Genomic DNA, 15,829 nt, shown 5'->3' with positions numbered 1-15,829 from the left:
AAACTGTCACTAAATTTATGTCACTATGAAAAAACTTGGTCTTAATTAACAAGTTTTGAAACAAGTCTCTAGTATACATTTCATGTGATCCCATCCTATTAAGTTTAAATATGCATAGCTTATAAATAAAACAGAGACTGGTTTTGTAACACTCAAAATTATATCTAACGAAAACATACGGCATTTAACATACCCCAAATCCTATTCAACAAGCAATGATGATATAAACACCACTGAAACATACTCTAGGTGTAAATAAAAGAAGCAAAACAACATACCTATCCTTAAGCAGTTGACAAACACACTGGGAAACAAAGTATAAAGCTTGAAAAACATTTCATTTCCTGTAGTAAATGAGTGGCAACAGGCACACTCTAAAGTAGTAAATACTGAGCAAATTTACAAAATAGAAAAAAAAAAAATTATGAGAAATAAAAATTCCAAAAAAAAAAAATCACTGGAGAAAAATATTATTCAACCCAGCCTTGAAAGCAATGTAACAAAGAAAGAGTAAATGATTAAATATGAACCATGGTATTAAAGTAAAACAAAGTAAAAATAAGCACTGGAGGTATATGTTTAGGTGTCGGCAGTAGGGGGAAAAAGGACGCAGGAAGACGTAAGAAGTTAACTAGAAAGAAGGCAGATAGGGAGTGTTATATTTGGTCCTAAAAGGTCATCACAGGTAACTGCCCTCAGCCTGGGTGTGCGAGTTCATAGAATAAACAATAGAAAGCATACATACATTTTCTAGCAGGAAAGTGCACTAAGACAGTTTCTAAGAAGGTCGGTGGGACTTCCCTGGTGGTGCAGTGGTTAAGAATCCTCCTGCCAATGCAGGGGACAAGCGTTCGAGCCCTGGTCCAGGAAGATCCCATGTGCTACGGAGCAACTAGGCCTGTGCACCACAACTACTGAGCCTGCACTCTAGAGCCCGCGAGCCACAACTACCGAAGCCTGCACTCCTAGAGCCCGTGCTCCGCAACAAGAAAAGCCACTGCAATGAGAAGCCTGCGCACCGCAACGAAGAGTAGCCTCCGCTCACCACAACTAGAGAAAGCCCGTGTGCAGCAACGAAGACCCAACGCAGCCAAAAAGAAACAAACAAATAAACAAAGTTAAAAAAAAAGGTCAGTAAGTCAAATTACGCATGATAAGCAAGAATAAGAGAGAGAACAAAGTAGAGGAACTAATTAGAAGGCTTGCTGCACTGATACCAAGCCAAGAAGCCAAGAAGCCTGCAAGCAAAGAAAGGCAATCAGAGAAGAAGTCAACGGTGAAGGGAGCTGTCGGTTCTCTGCTGAAATAACAAAGGATGAAGGCAAAGGCATAGGACACAGCCTCAGAACACACGCACCCAAGTGCATGGAAAACTCACAGAAAACAGAGATGTCAGGATGAGAGTTGAGTAAGTGCAGAATGTTGCAGAGGTCAGGGGGCAAGAACTGCACTGCAAAGAGGAAATAGGAACCTCAAAGGCAGAGGCCAGCAGCACCAAAAGGAAGACAATGTGACGTGACTCAAGTGGAAGGGCAGCGCTCAAACGCGGATGAGAGCAGAAGCCAGAACACTGCCAGGAAAGGGAGAAGAGCTTCCAGGTGACGACATCCTGAGCAAGAAGTCTGGCTAAGGAAAATACGAGAACCAAATAAAAGGCATTTCAGTGTACCCAATGAGGTAAAACCTGTGTTAACATCTTGACGCAAGAATTGCGTACAGTATTATAAGAAAGCCTGTTTTTTAAAAAAATCAGCTCAAGATGCTTGAATAGCAAGAGATTAAAGTTGCTAGAAATAGGGAAGATACCTCATTAGGCAGGAAACTCCATCAAGGTGATTTTTATATACATTTTCAAAATGTGCATCTCAGGGCAAGATTATCAGAATCACAATTCTGGTAAAAGGTGGTCATACCTCCTACGAGACTGGTTCCTCGAGTTTAGTCTGGCACTAATATCATCTTAAGTTTGAGTGTTCTAAGGTTTCTCTTTAGCAAAATCAAATGTATGTACGTATCTCTGAAGATACCTATACTCAAAATAATGCTGATAACACTGTACTAGAATACTGAAGCAACAGGATCTTTTAAACATGACTTTATTCACCAATTATAAGCGCAGGTTGATGTTCTGACAAATACAGACACTCTTGGAACCACTACCACAATCGAAAGCATATCCATCACCCCAAAAGGTCCCTCATGTTCCTTTGCAGCCAACACCCCCTCCTTCCAGCAAACACTGATCTGCTCTCTGTCACAGAAATTGGATTTGCCTTTTCTTATCATTTCATATAAATGGATTCATACAATATGTACTCTTGTGCCTGGCTTCTTTCACTCAGTATGCTTTTGATTGACCCATGTTGTTGCATGTATTAATAGGCTATTCCTTTTCAATGCTGAGCAGCATTCCAATATATTGTCAAACAACAGATACACTCATATATAATGGTTATCTATATAATCAAACTATATATGTGGAACATTTCATAATTTTTCTAAAAACACACTTTCATAAGAGATACATCAAAAATGGATAAAGCATTGAAAATCAACTACAATTTTAAAGAAGAAAAAAATACCTATCAGAAGAATCAAAAAAAAAAAGAGGGCTTCCCTGGTGGCGCAGTGGTTGAGAATCTGCCTGCCAATTCAGGAGACACGGGTTCGAGCCCTGGTCTGGGAAGATCCCACATGCCGCGGAGCAAATGGGCCCGTGAGCCACAACTACTGAGCCTGCGCGTCTGCAGCTTGTGCTCCGCAACGAGAGCCCGCGATAGTGAGAGGCCCGCGCACTGCTGTGAAGAGTGGCCCCCGCTCGCCGCAACTAGAGAAAGCCCTCGCACAGTAACGAAGACCCAACACAGCCAAAAAAATAAATAAATTTATAAAAAAAAAAAAAAAAAAAAAAAAAAAAAAGAAAAAATGGATAAAGCAAAAAGTCCCAGATTTTGCAGATACTAAGTAATCAAGGACAGTAGGTTATTTATACTGTGCATGTCTTGGTATTTAGAAGTATATAATAATAGAATATTAACTTTGAAATATTTCCCTTAATGTTTAGTTTTTGTTTTATCTTTATTTTGGGGAATCTCCTTAATTTGATTCACATTTTTACTGAGCTTCCAGGTCCTTATCAACTGTACAGAAATCAAACAGCTGAAGAAGTTAAATATTTCAAACCTCATGGGGAATAAGTACAGAAACTAACACAGACTTTGCTTTACGTCATGGAAAATAAATTGTTTTATTAATCCTCACAGAAAGCAGTATAGAAGTTTATGAAGCGAAGCAGAAACCTATTAAGCACATAGTATCTCACACTGTTGAGAAACTATAATCAAACATTGATAAAACTGGACTTTAGGATTAAATATGGCTTTAGACATCATAGGGAAAAAAAGTGCTTTACTGCATAAAGAAGATATACGCAAAGGGAGAAGAAAAAATAATCAAATTCTCAACACTAATCATGGACTGATATAAAATGCCTGACAAGATCTGAGGGCCTGCACTTTGGTAAGATTTTACTATCTAATCCTATAAGATATGGAGTTAGTTATTTTAGAATGGGCCAAGTTCTGTCTGAGTCATTCCTTATCACTCAGGAGGTTAAAAGTTCAATTTCACAGTAAATTGGATGGTACAGTACAAAAATAGTAAAGTACAATTTTAAAGATAAAATTGTATTACTAAAAACTATATAAGTCTATATTAATACAGAATTAGAAAACGTGACTCCTACTGGGTTATTGATATGTGATACGAAAAATGTGTCATCTCAAGACACTGAAATACAAACCAAGAAAGCCAGGGCAGAACATGTATGCCTACATAAACAGATAAATTTTTACTCAAATCGTATCTTTCGGGGAAAAAGAAACAAGTAAGAATGGTAATCATTTCAACTTAAATATCTACTGGGAACCTAAATACCAAGTTTATTGAGCATGGTCAGGCTAATTCACAGTTTAAAGACCTTAAGTAACAGTTGATTGGATGATACAAACTAAAACTGGTAATACAGAGGAATAATAGTATGTATTCATTTTTTATTGCTGTGTCATGAAGTACCACAAACTCAGCAGCTTAAGACAGACCCATTTGTGGTCTCAGGAGTCTGGGCATGGTTAGCAGGGTCCTCTGCTCGGGGTCTCACCAGGCAGAAATCAAGGTGTCCGCCAGGGCTGCCACCCTCATCTGAGGCTCAGGATCCTCTTCCAAGCTCATTGGTTCCTGGCAGAATTCACTCCCTTGTGGCTGTCACGGCTAAGGTCACTACATTCTTGCTAGCTGTTGGTCAGAGACCACTATCAGCTCCCAGAGGACACCTGCGCTTCCCTGCCACATGAATGCATGCGTTTTCCCAGGCCAGCAGAAGCTGTCTCTCTGACCTTCTCCCTTCCAGGCTGCTATGAGGGAGGCTTATAAAATAGTGACGTGACCACAGGAGTGGCTACCTCATCAGCAGGGCCATACAACACAGCCTGACCAAGGGGCTGTGACACACCCTGTTCACAGGTTCCCCCACGCTCCAGTGGAGGGATAACATCAGGCCTGACCCCTGGAGTCAGGAATTTGGGGACCACCTTAGAATTCGGCATGTAAAGGATGCTATGAGGGCAAAAGAAGAAACGCAAGATTCAGACTGGCAGAGAAAGGAAAGGAAAAGGAGCTTAACAGGTGAGTCCTTGCAGGCCAAGCTCGGACACTGCTCTTGAAATTTCCTTCCTTCCCTCCTTCCTTCCTTCCTTTCTTTCTTTTTTTAAATGAAGAAATTAAGGCTCAGAAAAGTTAAGTAACTTGCCCAAGGTTGTACAGTGTGGATCTGCCCAAAGGAAACGTCTGAATTAACCTACATAGGTAAATGGCTGGTTAGGTCACTGGTTACCTAGGTAAATGGCTGGAGGTAGGAGTGAGAGTGAGGAGGGACGGAGGGTGCTTTCAGGTAAAGAGAAACACGAGTGTCAGGACGTAGCTCCAGCAGGCCACACATAGTGGGGAAACCGCAGTACGGTCCTTAGCTCAGCATGACTAGAGCGCATAGCACTGCGTGGCGGGACCAGGATGAGCGCGGAGAGACGGGCAGGGCCCGCTTAGTACGGGTCTTCTGAAAACGGAATCTTCAGGTCTGCGTGAAGCTACAGGAGGACTTTAGGCAGAGTGGAGACAAACTATTTGATTCTAAAAAGACGCCTCAGGCAGGAATGGCATATCACACCCTTCACAGCAAACTTTTTATGCAATTTTAACAGTGTCACATATTAGTTATCAGTACAAATTACATACCAGATACGTGTAGGAAAACTAAGGAGTCATAACAGACGCTGAAGAACTCTAGTAAAAAGTAAGTGTATCCCCCCAGAAAGCCAGTTGTACACCTTATGAAGAGCAGGGGGAAACTGGAGGAAAAGCAGTAGTGTAAGTGCACTGGCACCAAAGGCCTACCTTCATTTCACCGCTTCCACCAGCACTCAGCACGTTTCTCCATCCTTGTTCCCTGGCCCTATTTATTTTCTCCAACTTTTGGGGAAAAGAAACAAAAAAACAAAACACCATTTCAAATATTTAGTATAAAGTACATGAAATACATTTAGAAATAAAATGGAATCAGTGTATCCCTTTAAAAAAAAAAGGGTGGTGGGGACTTCCCTGGTGCCACAGTGGTTGGGAGTCCTCCTGCCGATGCAGGGGACGCGGGTTTGATCCCTGGTCCGGGAGGATCCCGCGTGCCGCAGAGCGGCTGAGCCCGTGTGCCACAGCTACTGATCCTGCACTCTAGAGCCTGCGAGCCACAACTACTGAGCCTGCAGGCCTAGAGCCCGTGCTCCGCAGCGGGATAGGCTATTGCGATGGGAAGCAAGTGCACTGCGGCGAGGCGTGGCCCCTGCTTGCCGCAGCTAGAGGGGACCTGTGTGCAGCAACGGGGACCCAACGCAGCCAGGAAAAAAAAAAAAAAGGCGCATGTGTAGGAGGCAGTGCAGCATACCGGGGAAACAGACCATCCTCTTACCCTTTCCTTTTCTTGCCTTTTCATCTGTTCAGCCTTCATTAAACTAATCTGTAACAAGTTTTAGAGACAAACTTTTTAGAACTCTTCAAACTATTATCCTCTCCAACTTGGCAGGGGAAAAAAGTAAGAGCGAAATAACTACCTGATCCTTTTGTTTCCTTTCTTTTTCATTCAATTCCAGCCTTCTCTTCCTTGCTGGTTCCTTAAATAAAAAAAGAACATTTTTTATCAATAATAAATACTACTTCTTCTAGTTTCATCAGTAAAGCTAGCATACCAATGGTAGATGTATGCCCAGGGAGGTTAAAAAACAGAAATAAGTTAGAGGTATTTGAAAGAAATAAGGAGGAAAGGTTTGGAGGTTTTATAAGATTTGTTTCTTTTTTTATAATTATTTTTACAAAGCTTTAAAATAAGCAGACAGATGTCTTTATACCTCAGACAGTTTCCTCCTTTCTTCTCCAGGATTCACTTTCTTCACTGGACTTTGATGGGCCTGGACAAAAAGTAAAACTACAAATTAGATAAGGATTTTGAAAAACTCAAATGTATGGAAATTTAAAACAGGAAAAAATGTAAAGCCAATACTGCCATAACTGTCTTTCAAAATATACTATCTCTGGGGCTTCCCTGGTGGTGCAGTGGTTAAGAATCTGCCTCCCAATGCAGGGGACGTGGGTTCGATCCCTGGTCCAGGAAGATCCCACATGCCACGGAGCAACTAAGCCCGTGCACCACAACTACTGAGCCTGTGCTCTAGAGCCCGCAAGCCACAGCTACTGAGCCCGCGTGCCACAGCTATTGAAGCCAACGCGCCTAGAGCCTGTGCTCTGCAACAAGAGAAGCCACCGCAATGAGAAGACTGCACACCGCAACAAAGAGTAGCCCCTGCTTGCAGTGATTAGAGAAAGCCCACACGCAGCAATCAGAGAAAGCCCACGCACAGCAATGAAGACACAATGCAGCCAAAAATAAATAAATTAAATAAATAAATTAATTAATTAAAAAAAATTTTTTTAAATAAATAAAAATAAAGTCACCTATAAAAAAGTAGATAAAGGACATACACAGAGGTTAGCAAAAATAAAGGGAACAGCCAGTAACTACCACCCAGGTCAAGGCACAGAATACTGCCAACACGCAGAAGCCCTCCACCAGCGAGGCAGCCACCATCCTGACTTTACTAATCACTATCCTGCTTGTCTTTATGGCCTTGCCAATTATGTGTGCCTTCCTAAGCAATACAGTTTAGTCTGCTGTGTTCTGACTTGTATATTAATGGAATTACACAATATATATTCCTTTGTATCTCACTTCTGTTGCTCAACATTGTTTTCAGAATCGTCCATGTTATTATTTGTATCTGCATTTGTTTTCTTCATTGATAAGTAATACTCCATTGATGTTGATTCCTTTCTTGCATAGTTACCTTGCACTTTTCTCAGCAGGTCTATTCTAAAGTATTTGAGAATTGGGAGATTGGGATTGACATATATACACTAATGTATAAAATAGATAACTAATAAGAACCTTCTGTATAAAAATAAAATAAGGGCTTCCCTGGTGGCGCAGTGGTTGAGAATCTGCCTGCCAATGCAGGGGACAGGGGTTCAAGCCCTGGTTTGGGAAGATCCCACATGCCGCGGAGCAACTAGGCCCGTGAGCCACAATTACTGAGCCTGTGCGTCTGGAGCCTGTGCTCCGCAACAAGAGAGGCCGCGATAGTGAGAGGCCCGTGCACCATGATGAAGAGTGGCCCCCACTTGCTGCAACTAGAGAAAGCCCTCGCACAGAAACGAAGGCCCAACACAACCAAAAATAAATAAATAAGCCTACACCTTTAAAAATAAATAAAGTAAATAAAATTCAAAAAAAAATAAATAAAAAATAAAATAAAATAAAGTATTTGAGGGAGTCTGTCACTATGTCTCTCCATTTCCTCTTCTGATTATTCATTTTTGCATGCTGAACTTCTATCAGGCCACTTTACTGAATTCATTAATAGTGTTCTGCTGCTTCACTAGGATTTTCTACATAGGGAATCGTATCATCTGTAAATGTCTGTTTTCTCTTCTCTCCCAGTATTTATGTTTCTATTTCTTTCTCATTTTAATTACATTAGCAAGGCTTTGGAATAACATTAAATAATAGCAATCATTGCAAACATCCTTGTTTTGCTTCTAACTTTAATGTAAATGCTTCCAATTTTTCAGTATTATGTATAATGCCTGACATGGGTTTCTAGTATATATAAGTGTGTCATGTTAAGAACTTTCCCCTCTATTTCTTGAATGAAAGAAATTTGGATTTTTAAAATTTATTTATTTATTTATTTATGGCTGCGTTGGGTCTTTGTTGCGGCGTGCGGGCTTTCTTTAGTTGCGGCGAGCGGGAGCTACTCTTCGTTGTGGTGCACGGGCTTCTCCTTGAGGTGGCTTCTCCTCTTGTGGAGCATGGGCTCTAGGCACGCGGGCTTCAGTGGTTGTGGCATGTGGGCTCAGTAGTTGTGGTGCACGGGCTCTAGAGCGCAGGCTCAGTAGTCGTGGCGCACGGGCTTAGTTGCTCCACAGCATGTGGGATCTTCCTGGACCAGGGCTGGAACCCGTGTCCCCTGCATTGAGAGGTGGATTCTTAACCACTGCGCCACCAGGGAGGTCACTGGATCTTTTTTAAAAACCATTTTATCGAGGTACGATGGACATACAAAAAGTTGTACATGTTTAATGTATACAACCAAAGAAGTTTTTTTTTTTTAAAAAGTGTTAAATTCTACTGAACTTTTAGTATCTACTGAGATCATTTATGTATGATTTTCTCAACTTACTAATGAAGTGAAATTAACCAGTTTCCTACTGTTGAAGCATCCTTGCATCCCGAAATGTATCCTATTTAATAACTCTTAAATCATTCTTTTGATAAATGATTTGAGTTTTTGAAAAACTTCTTTTAGGATTTCTGCATGTGTGCTCGTAAGTATAACTGACCCATGGATTTCTTTCTTTTTTTATCCTGGGCTAGCTACTTAATTTTGTGAGCAATGTTAAGCCTACTGTATGATCAGTTTTTCAAACCGTTCAAAATACCATTCTATACACCAAAAAAGATTAAAAGTATTTACAGGAAACTCTAGTTATTTATCATGAACCAATTTTAAATTTGTCAGCTACCTTAGGAAAAAATGAATATAAAAAGAAACACTGTACAAAATTATTTACCTATGTTGGGTTTCAACTCAAAGGAAAGCAAATGCTACTTTAAAAAAAATTATTTCAGTGGTCATTTACATTATTATTAAAATAATTCAGCATTTGATTATATCATTAAAGTGTCTCCACTAACAATTCCATTTCAATAGCAGCTGTATTTTGGCAAAAGTCAATGTTATGAAATTACTCTCATATACCACTTATTGCTTCAACTTCCTAAATTTTGTAAAATGACCATAACGGATAAGCACTAAAATTCTAAATGCAAATTCAGAATATTACAAAATAAATATGACCCACAATCAATATGAAATTAATATAATTAATTCCAGAAATATATTACTGTTAAGATATTATATAGCTCACAACACATAAAAAAGAACTAGAAAGGCACCAAAAGTTTCCTTTCACTAAAAAAAAAAAATTCAAAAAGATATTTAAAGTTTCTGCTTACTTTAGAAAGCAACATGATACATAATTTAAACATAATTTCTTCCTTAGGAAATGCAACTAACTTATTTTAATGAATACATTATTTAATTTGAGCACAATAAAATGATACTATTTAGAATATGTAACATCATCAAATGGGTTGATAAACTGTTAAAATGAGAATAATGATTCTCTTACACTGTGTTTCGGCATTTTACTTAAATGACCATCATAAATCAAATCCATTTTATTGATACAGCATGTTTTAACTCAAAGCTACATCATCAATGTGATAAGTGGTATTAAGTCTCGTACCAGGGACTTCCCTGGCAAGTCCAGTGGTTAAGACTCGGCACTTCCACTGCAGGGGGCATGGGTTCGATCCCTGGTCGGGGAACTAACATCTCGCAAGCCGCGCGGTGCAGCCCCCCCCCCCCCAAAAAAAACAAAACAAAACCTCACACCATGACTAACTAAATAGCAAGTTCACTCCCTGACAAAATGACCCAAGCAGTAGGTTCCCGGAACCATCCCATCTCCTCCTCACTGTATTACTAGATCCTAACTCCTAACCTAACGCTGGCTAGTTATTTCAATTCAACTTTCACTTAAGCTGAACCATGTATCTCACCACCTCACTCCAGGAAAGATACTAGGGTTAATGAGATGACAGTAATACTGAAATATTTAAAGAACAGTAGCTTTCAAACTTTTTGTAAAAGCAACCCACACTAAGAAATATATTTCACATCCAGGCCCAATTAAGATACACACACACACACACACACACACACACACACACACACACACACACCCAAGTTCCATTAAATACTTTTACTATGTGTAGCTGAGTCTGTTACTTTCCATCCTATTACTTAAAAAAAAAGTCCCTGCTCTTCACCCACTAAATGGTTTGGCCACCACTAATAGATAGCAACCCCCTCTTTTAAAATAGTCAAGAGAGCGTTCTGGGGGCACTATTACTGAAGTACAAGGAAAAAACAGTTGTATATAATGTTTTTTATCGCATTACAATCACAAAGTTAACATTTCAAAGTATGTTTTATATATATATATATATAGAATTTAAACTAGTGGGGAATGCTACCCAGGAGCTTTGTAAAAATACATATTCCTTCCATACAAAAGAGTATTACTTGCCAATAAACAGGAATGAAGTACTGATACATGCTACAACATGGATACATGCTACAACCTTGAAAACACTATACTAAGCAAAAGAAGCCAGTCACAAAAGACCACATACTGTATGACTCCATTTACATGAAATGTCCAGCACAAGCAAATCTATACAGAGACAAAAGAAGATTAGCAGCTGCCCAGGGCTAAGGGTTGGGGAAGAACGGGGAGTGAATGCTAATGGGAAAAGGATTTTGTGGGGAGGCAATGAAAATGTTCTAAAGTCGATTGTGGGGATGGTTGCACAACTCTTGCAAATTCATTAGAAACCATTTAAATCCAAACTTTAAAGGGATGAGTTGTACAGTATGTGAGTTATATCTTGATAAAGTTATTTTCAAAAAACACATATCCCCAAGAGCTGCTGAATTATAATTTCTGGACACAGAGCCTTGCGTTCTACATTTTGACAAGTTCCACAGGTGAACCCTTATGTAGCAGGTCTAGCACTGGTCTCCACATTTGTGAACCACGACACCCAACAACTTAAAAATATTAACGTGAGTGACACAGCATCTCACTATACGTGACCAGCTTTAAACCAGATTACACAACCGTCTGCAACAAGAGAATGTTTAACTAAGACACCTACGTACTCTTGGGTAAGTCACATGAAAGCAAGAGTTATATTCATGTTTTGGTCCTCCAGATTGCCTCACATATAAGATACTCAAATATTTGTGAAATAAAAATGCCAAGCTGTTCCTCTGAGATCACACAAGTACTTTCAGAACACTATTTCTACACAGAAGAGAAAAATATGGTAACATAAAACATCCATACTAAAAGAAAAGTGTTGTTTTGTTTCTTTGCTAAAGTCAGAACCAAAATACTGAAACATATTCACAGAGCTCCCTCTGGTGGCTTCATAACCACTCCTTTGTTTTAACTGAAGCCTTTTAGAAAACAGCTGTGATTATTAATAGGAACTGGATCGAAGAAGGTTTTTATGACATGCAGATATTTTTATGATATGCTGAGTAATAAAAACTTAATGTGTATTAGCTTAATTTTCTGCAGTTAAAAAGAGACAGACAGGACTTTCCTGGTGGTGCAGTGGTTAAGAATCCGCCTGCCAATGCAGGGGATACGAGTTCAATCCCTGGTCTGGGAAGATCTCACATGCCACGGAGCAACTAAGCCCATGCGCCACAACTACTGAGCCTGCACTCTAGAGCCCGTGAGCCACAACTACTGAGCCCATGTACCACAACTACTGAGCCTGTGCTCTAGAGCCTGTGAGCCACAACTACTGAAGCCCATGCGCCTAGAGCCCATGCTCCACAACAAGAGAAGCCACTGCAATGAGAAGCCCGTGCACTGCAACCAAGAGTAGCCCCTGCTCCCCGCAACTAGAGAAAGCCCACGCAGCAACTAAGACCCAGTGCAGCCAAAAAATTTTTTTAAAAAAGAGACAGGCACTATCAGTAAGGGGTTATGGTTTTCCTTATAAACTTCTCCTTTTCAAGCTTGATAGAAAGTTAAATTTAAAATTCCAAGAGGCATTACGAATTTGAATCTAAAAGATGCTTCAGATTTTCTGGGGACAAAATATGTCTTTAAAAAAATATATGAGTCATATAAAAACCAAAAAAAAAACTTATTTAAAAAAATTACATTTAAAATAATTTAGACATTTAGTTTTTTTCCTTTAATTCTTTTCATTGTTAGGTTTGAAAAACTTCACGCACATGTCGTTTCTTTTATTTTTATTTAGTTTTTATTTACCTCAAATTTTTTCTAATTTGTTTTCATCGTGGTAAAACACATATAAAATTTACCATTTTAGAAAACAGTATGGAAGTTCCTTAAAAAACTAAAAATAGAGCTACCATATGATCCAGCAACCCCACTCCTGGGTATATATCCAGAAAAACCAGAAACTCTAATTCGAAAAGAAACATGCACCCCAATGTTCACTGCAGCACTATTCACAATAGCCAAGACATGGAAACAATCCAAGTGCCCATCAACAGATGACTGGCTTAAGAAGATGTGGTACATATATACAATGGAATACTACTCAGCCATAAAAAAGAATGAAATTTGTCATTTGCAGCAACATGGATGGACCTAGAGATTATTATGCTAAGTGAAATAAGTCGGACAAAGACAAATACTATAGGATATCACTTATATGTGGAATCTAAAATATCATACAAATGAATGTATATGTAAAACAGAAATAGACTCACAGACACAGAAAACAAACTCATGGTTACCAAAAGGGAGAGGGACAAATTAGGAGTACAGGATTAACAAATAAAAACTACTATACATAAAACAGATAAGCACCAAGGATTTACTGTATAGCACAGGAAATTAATACCCAATGTCTTGTAATGGCCTATAATGGAATATAATCTTCCCCCCCCAATAAACTGAATCACTATGCTGTACACCTGAAACTAACACAATATGATAGATCAACTATACTTCAACTAAAAAAAATTTACCATTTTAACCATTTTTTAGTGTACAATTATGTGGCATTAAGTACATTCACACTGTCGTGCGAAGAAATCTGTCGTGAAATGTTGTTTAAATAAGCTGTATGATTATTTCATGTGCTAATTATTATTTAGTTCTCATTGGTCTGGTCTAGAAAATCATGCCAAATGCCTAAAAACTTTAGGGCAACAACCTTGCCTGAACTCCAAAACTCTTATAACTATCGCCTGAATCATGTACCTGTCACTGACTATTTGATGGGATGATATCTGCTATTCAGGACATTATTAACTGGAATCTGAAAATACCACAGCATGCTGCTCTTGCATACTGAATAAATGCTAACTGAAAATGAGGGAAACGTTAAGAACACCAACATACTGTTTGATTTGACCAGCCATGTGAAAGAATAAACACTTGGCTACGATCCCGCCCAAGGGTGAGGACCACCTGCTACATCTTCAGTCCAGCCTCACCAAGCGCTCTGATCTCTCCACTTGGTCAGGTGAACACTTGGCCCAGAGGTAAGACAAATGACCTTCTACAAGTCCACCCAAGTATGTATTTGGGTTACAAGAGAAAGTTAAAGGGATCATATTAATTTTTAGTCTCTTCAGTACAACTATCGATAATAATCTTAGCAAACTACTTGTCTTTCTAACTAAGGAAAATAGCTATTGAGTCTATTTTTTTCCTCCTGTGACCTTACGGAGTACAGACACATCCCAGTGTGCTCAGGAGTTGGTCATTATCATTTTTTCTCTCTTGGTTTTGTTTTTCTAATAGTTATCAATTTGCTAAGAATGGTAACAAAATGGCTTCTGCACAGAGTTTTACTAACAACTTTTGGGTGTTATTCATTCTTTTAAAGAATTAACACTTGAGTGACTTGACCAACTCTAAGTTAGTGCTCTCTAATCCACTCCTCACTCACTTATCCAGTCAGTGTTTACTGGGGGCCCCACGGGTTCAGGCACCAGTGAACAACGTCACCCCTGCTCTCACAGAGTCACACCTCCACGGAGGAAGCTGGAAACAAGCACGTGCAAGAAAAACAGCGGAGGAAAAAGCAGACGGAGCTGTGGGGGTGGGCCAGAAGGGTGGATGGCGCTTCTATCCATAGAGTTGCGAGCACAGCCCGGAAGGAAGGAAGGAAGAAAACTATGCAAGAGAGAGACAGTCCTCCAGGAGAAGAGAGGAGCAAGTGCAAGTGCTCTTCTGCAGGTGAGTGCTCGGTATGTCCGAGGACAGCAAGGTTTCATGAGCGCTGCTGGACGGAGACTAGCAAGGAGGGAGCAGAGATGAGACTTGCGGAGGTAACAAGGGCACCTTCTCTGAGCGGGAGGAAAGGCTGCTGGCACCTCTTGAGCAGGAAAGGGCAAGGATCACCCTTCACCATCAGAGCAGCACTGAGGCTGCCGTGTGCGGACAGACGCAGGACGCCGGTCTGAGCGCAGTGAGGCCAGGCCGGGGAGGGCGGGGTGGCCTGGACCAGTGTTTGACAGAGCGGTGAGCAGCAGTCAGACTGCGAACAGAACAGATTCTGCAGGCGGTGGACAGGATGTGACGGTGACGGGGCATCAGCGGACTTCAGGAGCGTGAGGCAAGACAAGAACGATGAGCCTGGGGACGGCATGGGACCTGGCGTTCAGACCTACACACCCGCATGCTGGGATGCCCGTCAGACACCTGGTTAGAAATGCGAGGACAGCATGGGTCTGGAGTTCAGGAAAGGAGTCCAGGCTTGAGACGCAGAGGTGTCAGTTTACAGGTGCTGCCAGAGAGCGAGGATGGTCCAGGAAGGAGGCGGCCCCAGCCGGCGTCCTGAAGCACCTGAGCGTCAGGGGTCAGCGACAGCAGGAGGAACTTGCGCAGGGGGAAGAAGAGCAGGCAGGCAGGGAGGAGGACGGTCAGCAGAGTGTGATATTTGGACTCAAGCGAATAAAAAGTTTAAAAAGAGCAGGTAACCAAGGGAGTCCAAAACCGAGGCAGAGGAAGAAGACACCTGACCCCTGGACGTACCCAACTGGGCTCCCTGAGGTCCTCGCCAGGAGCCGCTCCTGACAGCTGTGACAAAGCAAGAGGAAAGGGGAAGCAAGGAAGCGAAGATGTACAGACAAGGCTGGGGGAAGTTCTGCCGTTAAAGGAGCAGAGATACAGGGCAAGGGCTGGATCCAGGGAGACATGGGAGGGAGGATTTTGTTAAGAAGACTGAAGATACAACATGTTTGTTTGCTAACAGGAATGATTCAGGAGAGAGGAAAGATATGATACAGAAGAGAGGGTGAAGTCCTTTAGTAGGCAGAAATGCTAACAACAGACGGTCCACAAACAGCTGGGTCGGCTCGGGATCAAAACCCAAACAGACCATCAAAGTTAACAGGAAGAAAGGCAGGACGTTTACAAACACGTAGGACCGCCTGGCAGCAGTGCTGCTGAGTGTGGGCAGTTTCCTTCCACTTGCCTCTGCTTTCTCAGTGAAATAGGAAGCAAGGTCATTACCCTGCGGGGAAGAACAAGGAGAAAG

General features: G+C 40.9%; 1 protein-coding gene across 1 annotated transcript in view; it reads right to left on the bottom strand.

The window, feature by feature from the left end:
• NEK1 (NIMA related kinase 1) overlaps window positions 1–15,829 on the bottom strand; it is a 203,879-nt gene that overhangs the window by 130,482 nt on the left and 57,568 nt on the right. Inside the window, exons 12-15 of the mRNA XM_068552774.1 lie at window positions 6,450–6,509; window positions 6,156–6,215; window positions 6,014–6,061; window positions 5,449–5,523 (exon numbers count right to left, since the gene is read on the bottom strand). Of these exons, the coding sequence (XP_068408875.1) occupies window positions 5,449–5,523; window positions 6,014–6,061; window positions 6,156–6,215; window positions 6,450–6,509 (243 nt within the window). The remainder of the gene's footprint in view (window positions 1–5,448; window positions 5,524–6,013; window positions 6,062–6,155; window positions 6,216–6,449; window positions 6,510–15,829) is intronic.

This window comes from Eschrichtius robustus, chromosome 10, assembly GCF_028021215.1.
Source record: "Eschrichtius robustus isolate mEscRob2 chromosome 10, mEscRob2.pri, whole genome shotgun sequence".
NCBI classification, from domain to species: domain Eukaryota; kingdom Metazoa; phylum Chordata; class Mammalia; order Artiodactyla; family Eschrichtiidae; genus Eschrichtius; species Eschrichtius robustus.
This window is presented reverse-complemented; position numbering and strand designations above follow the sequence as displayed.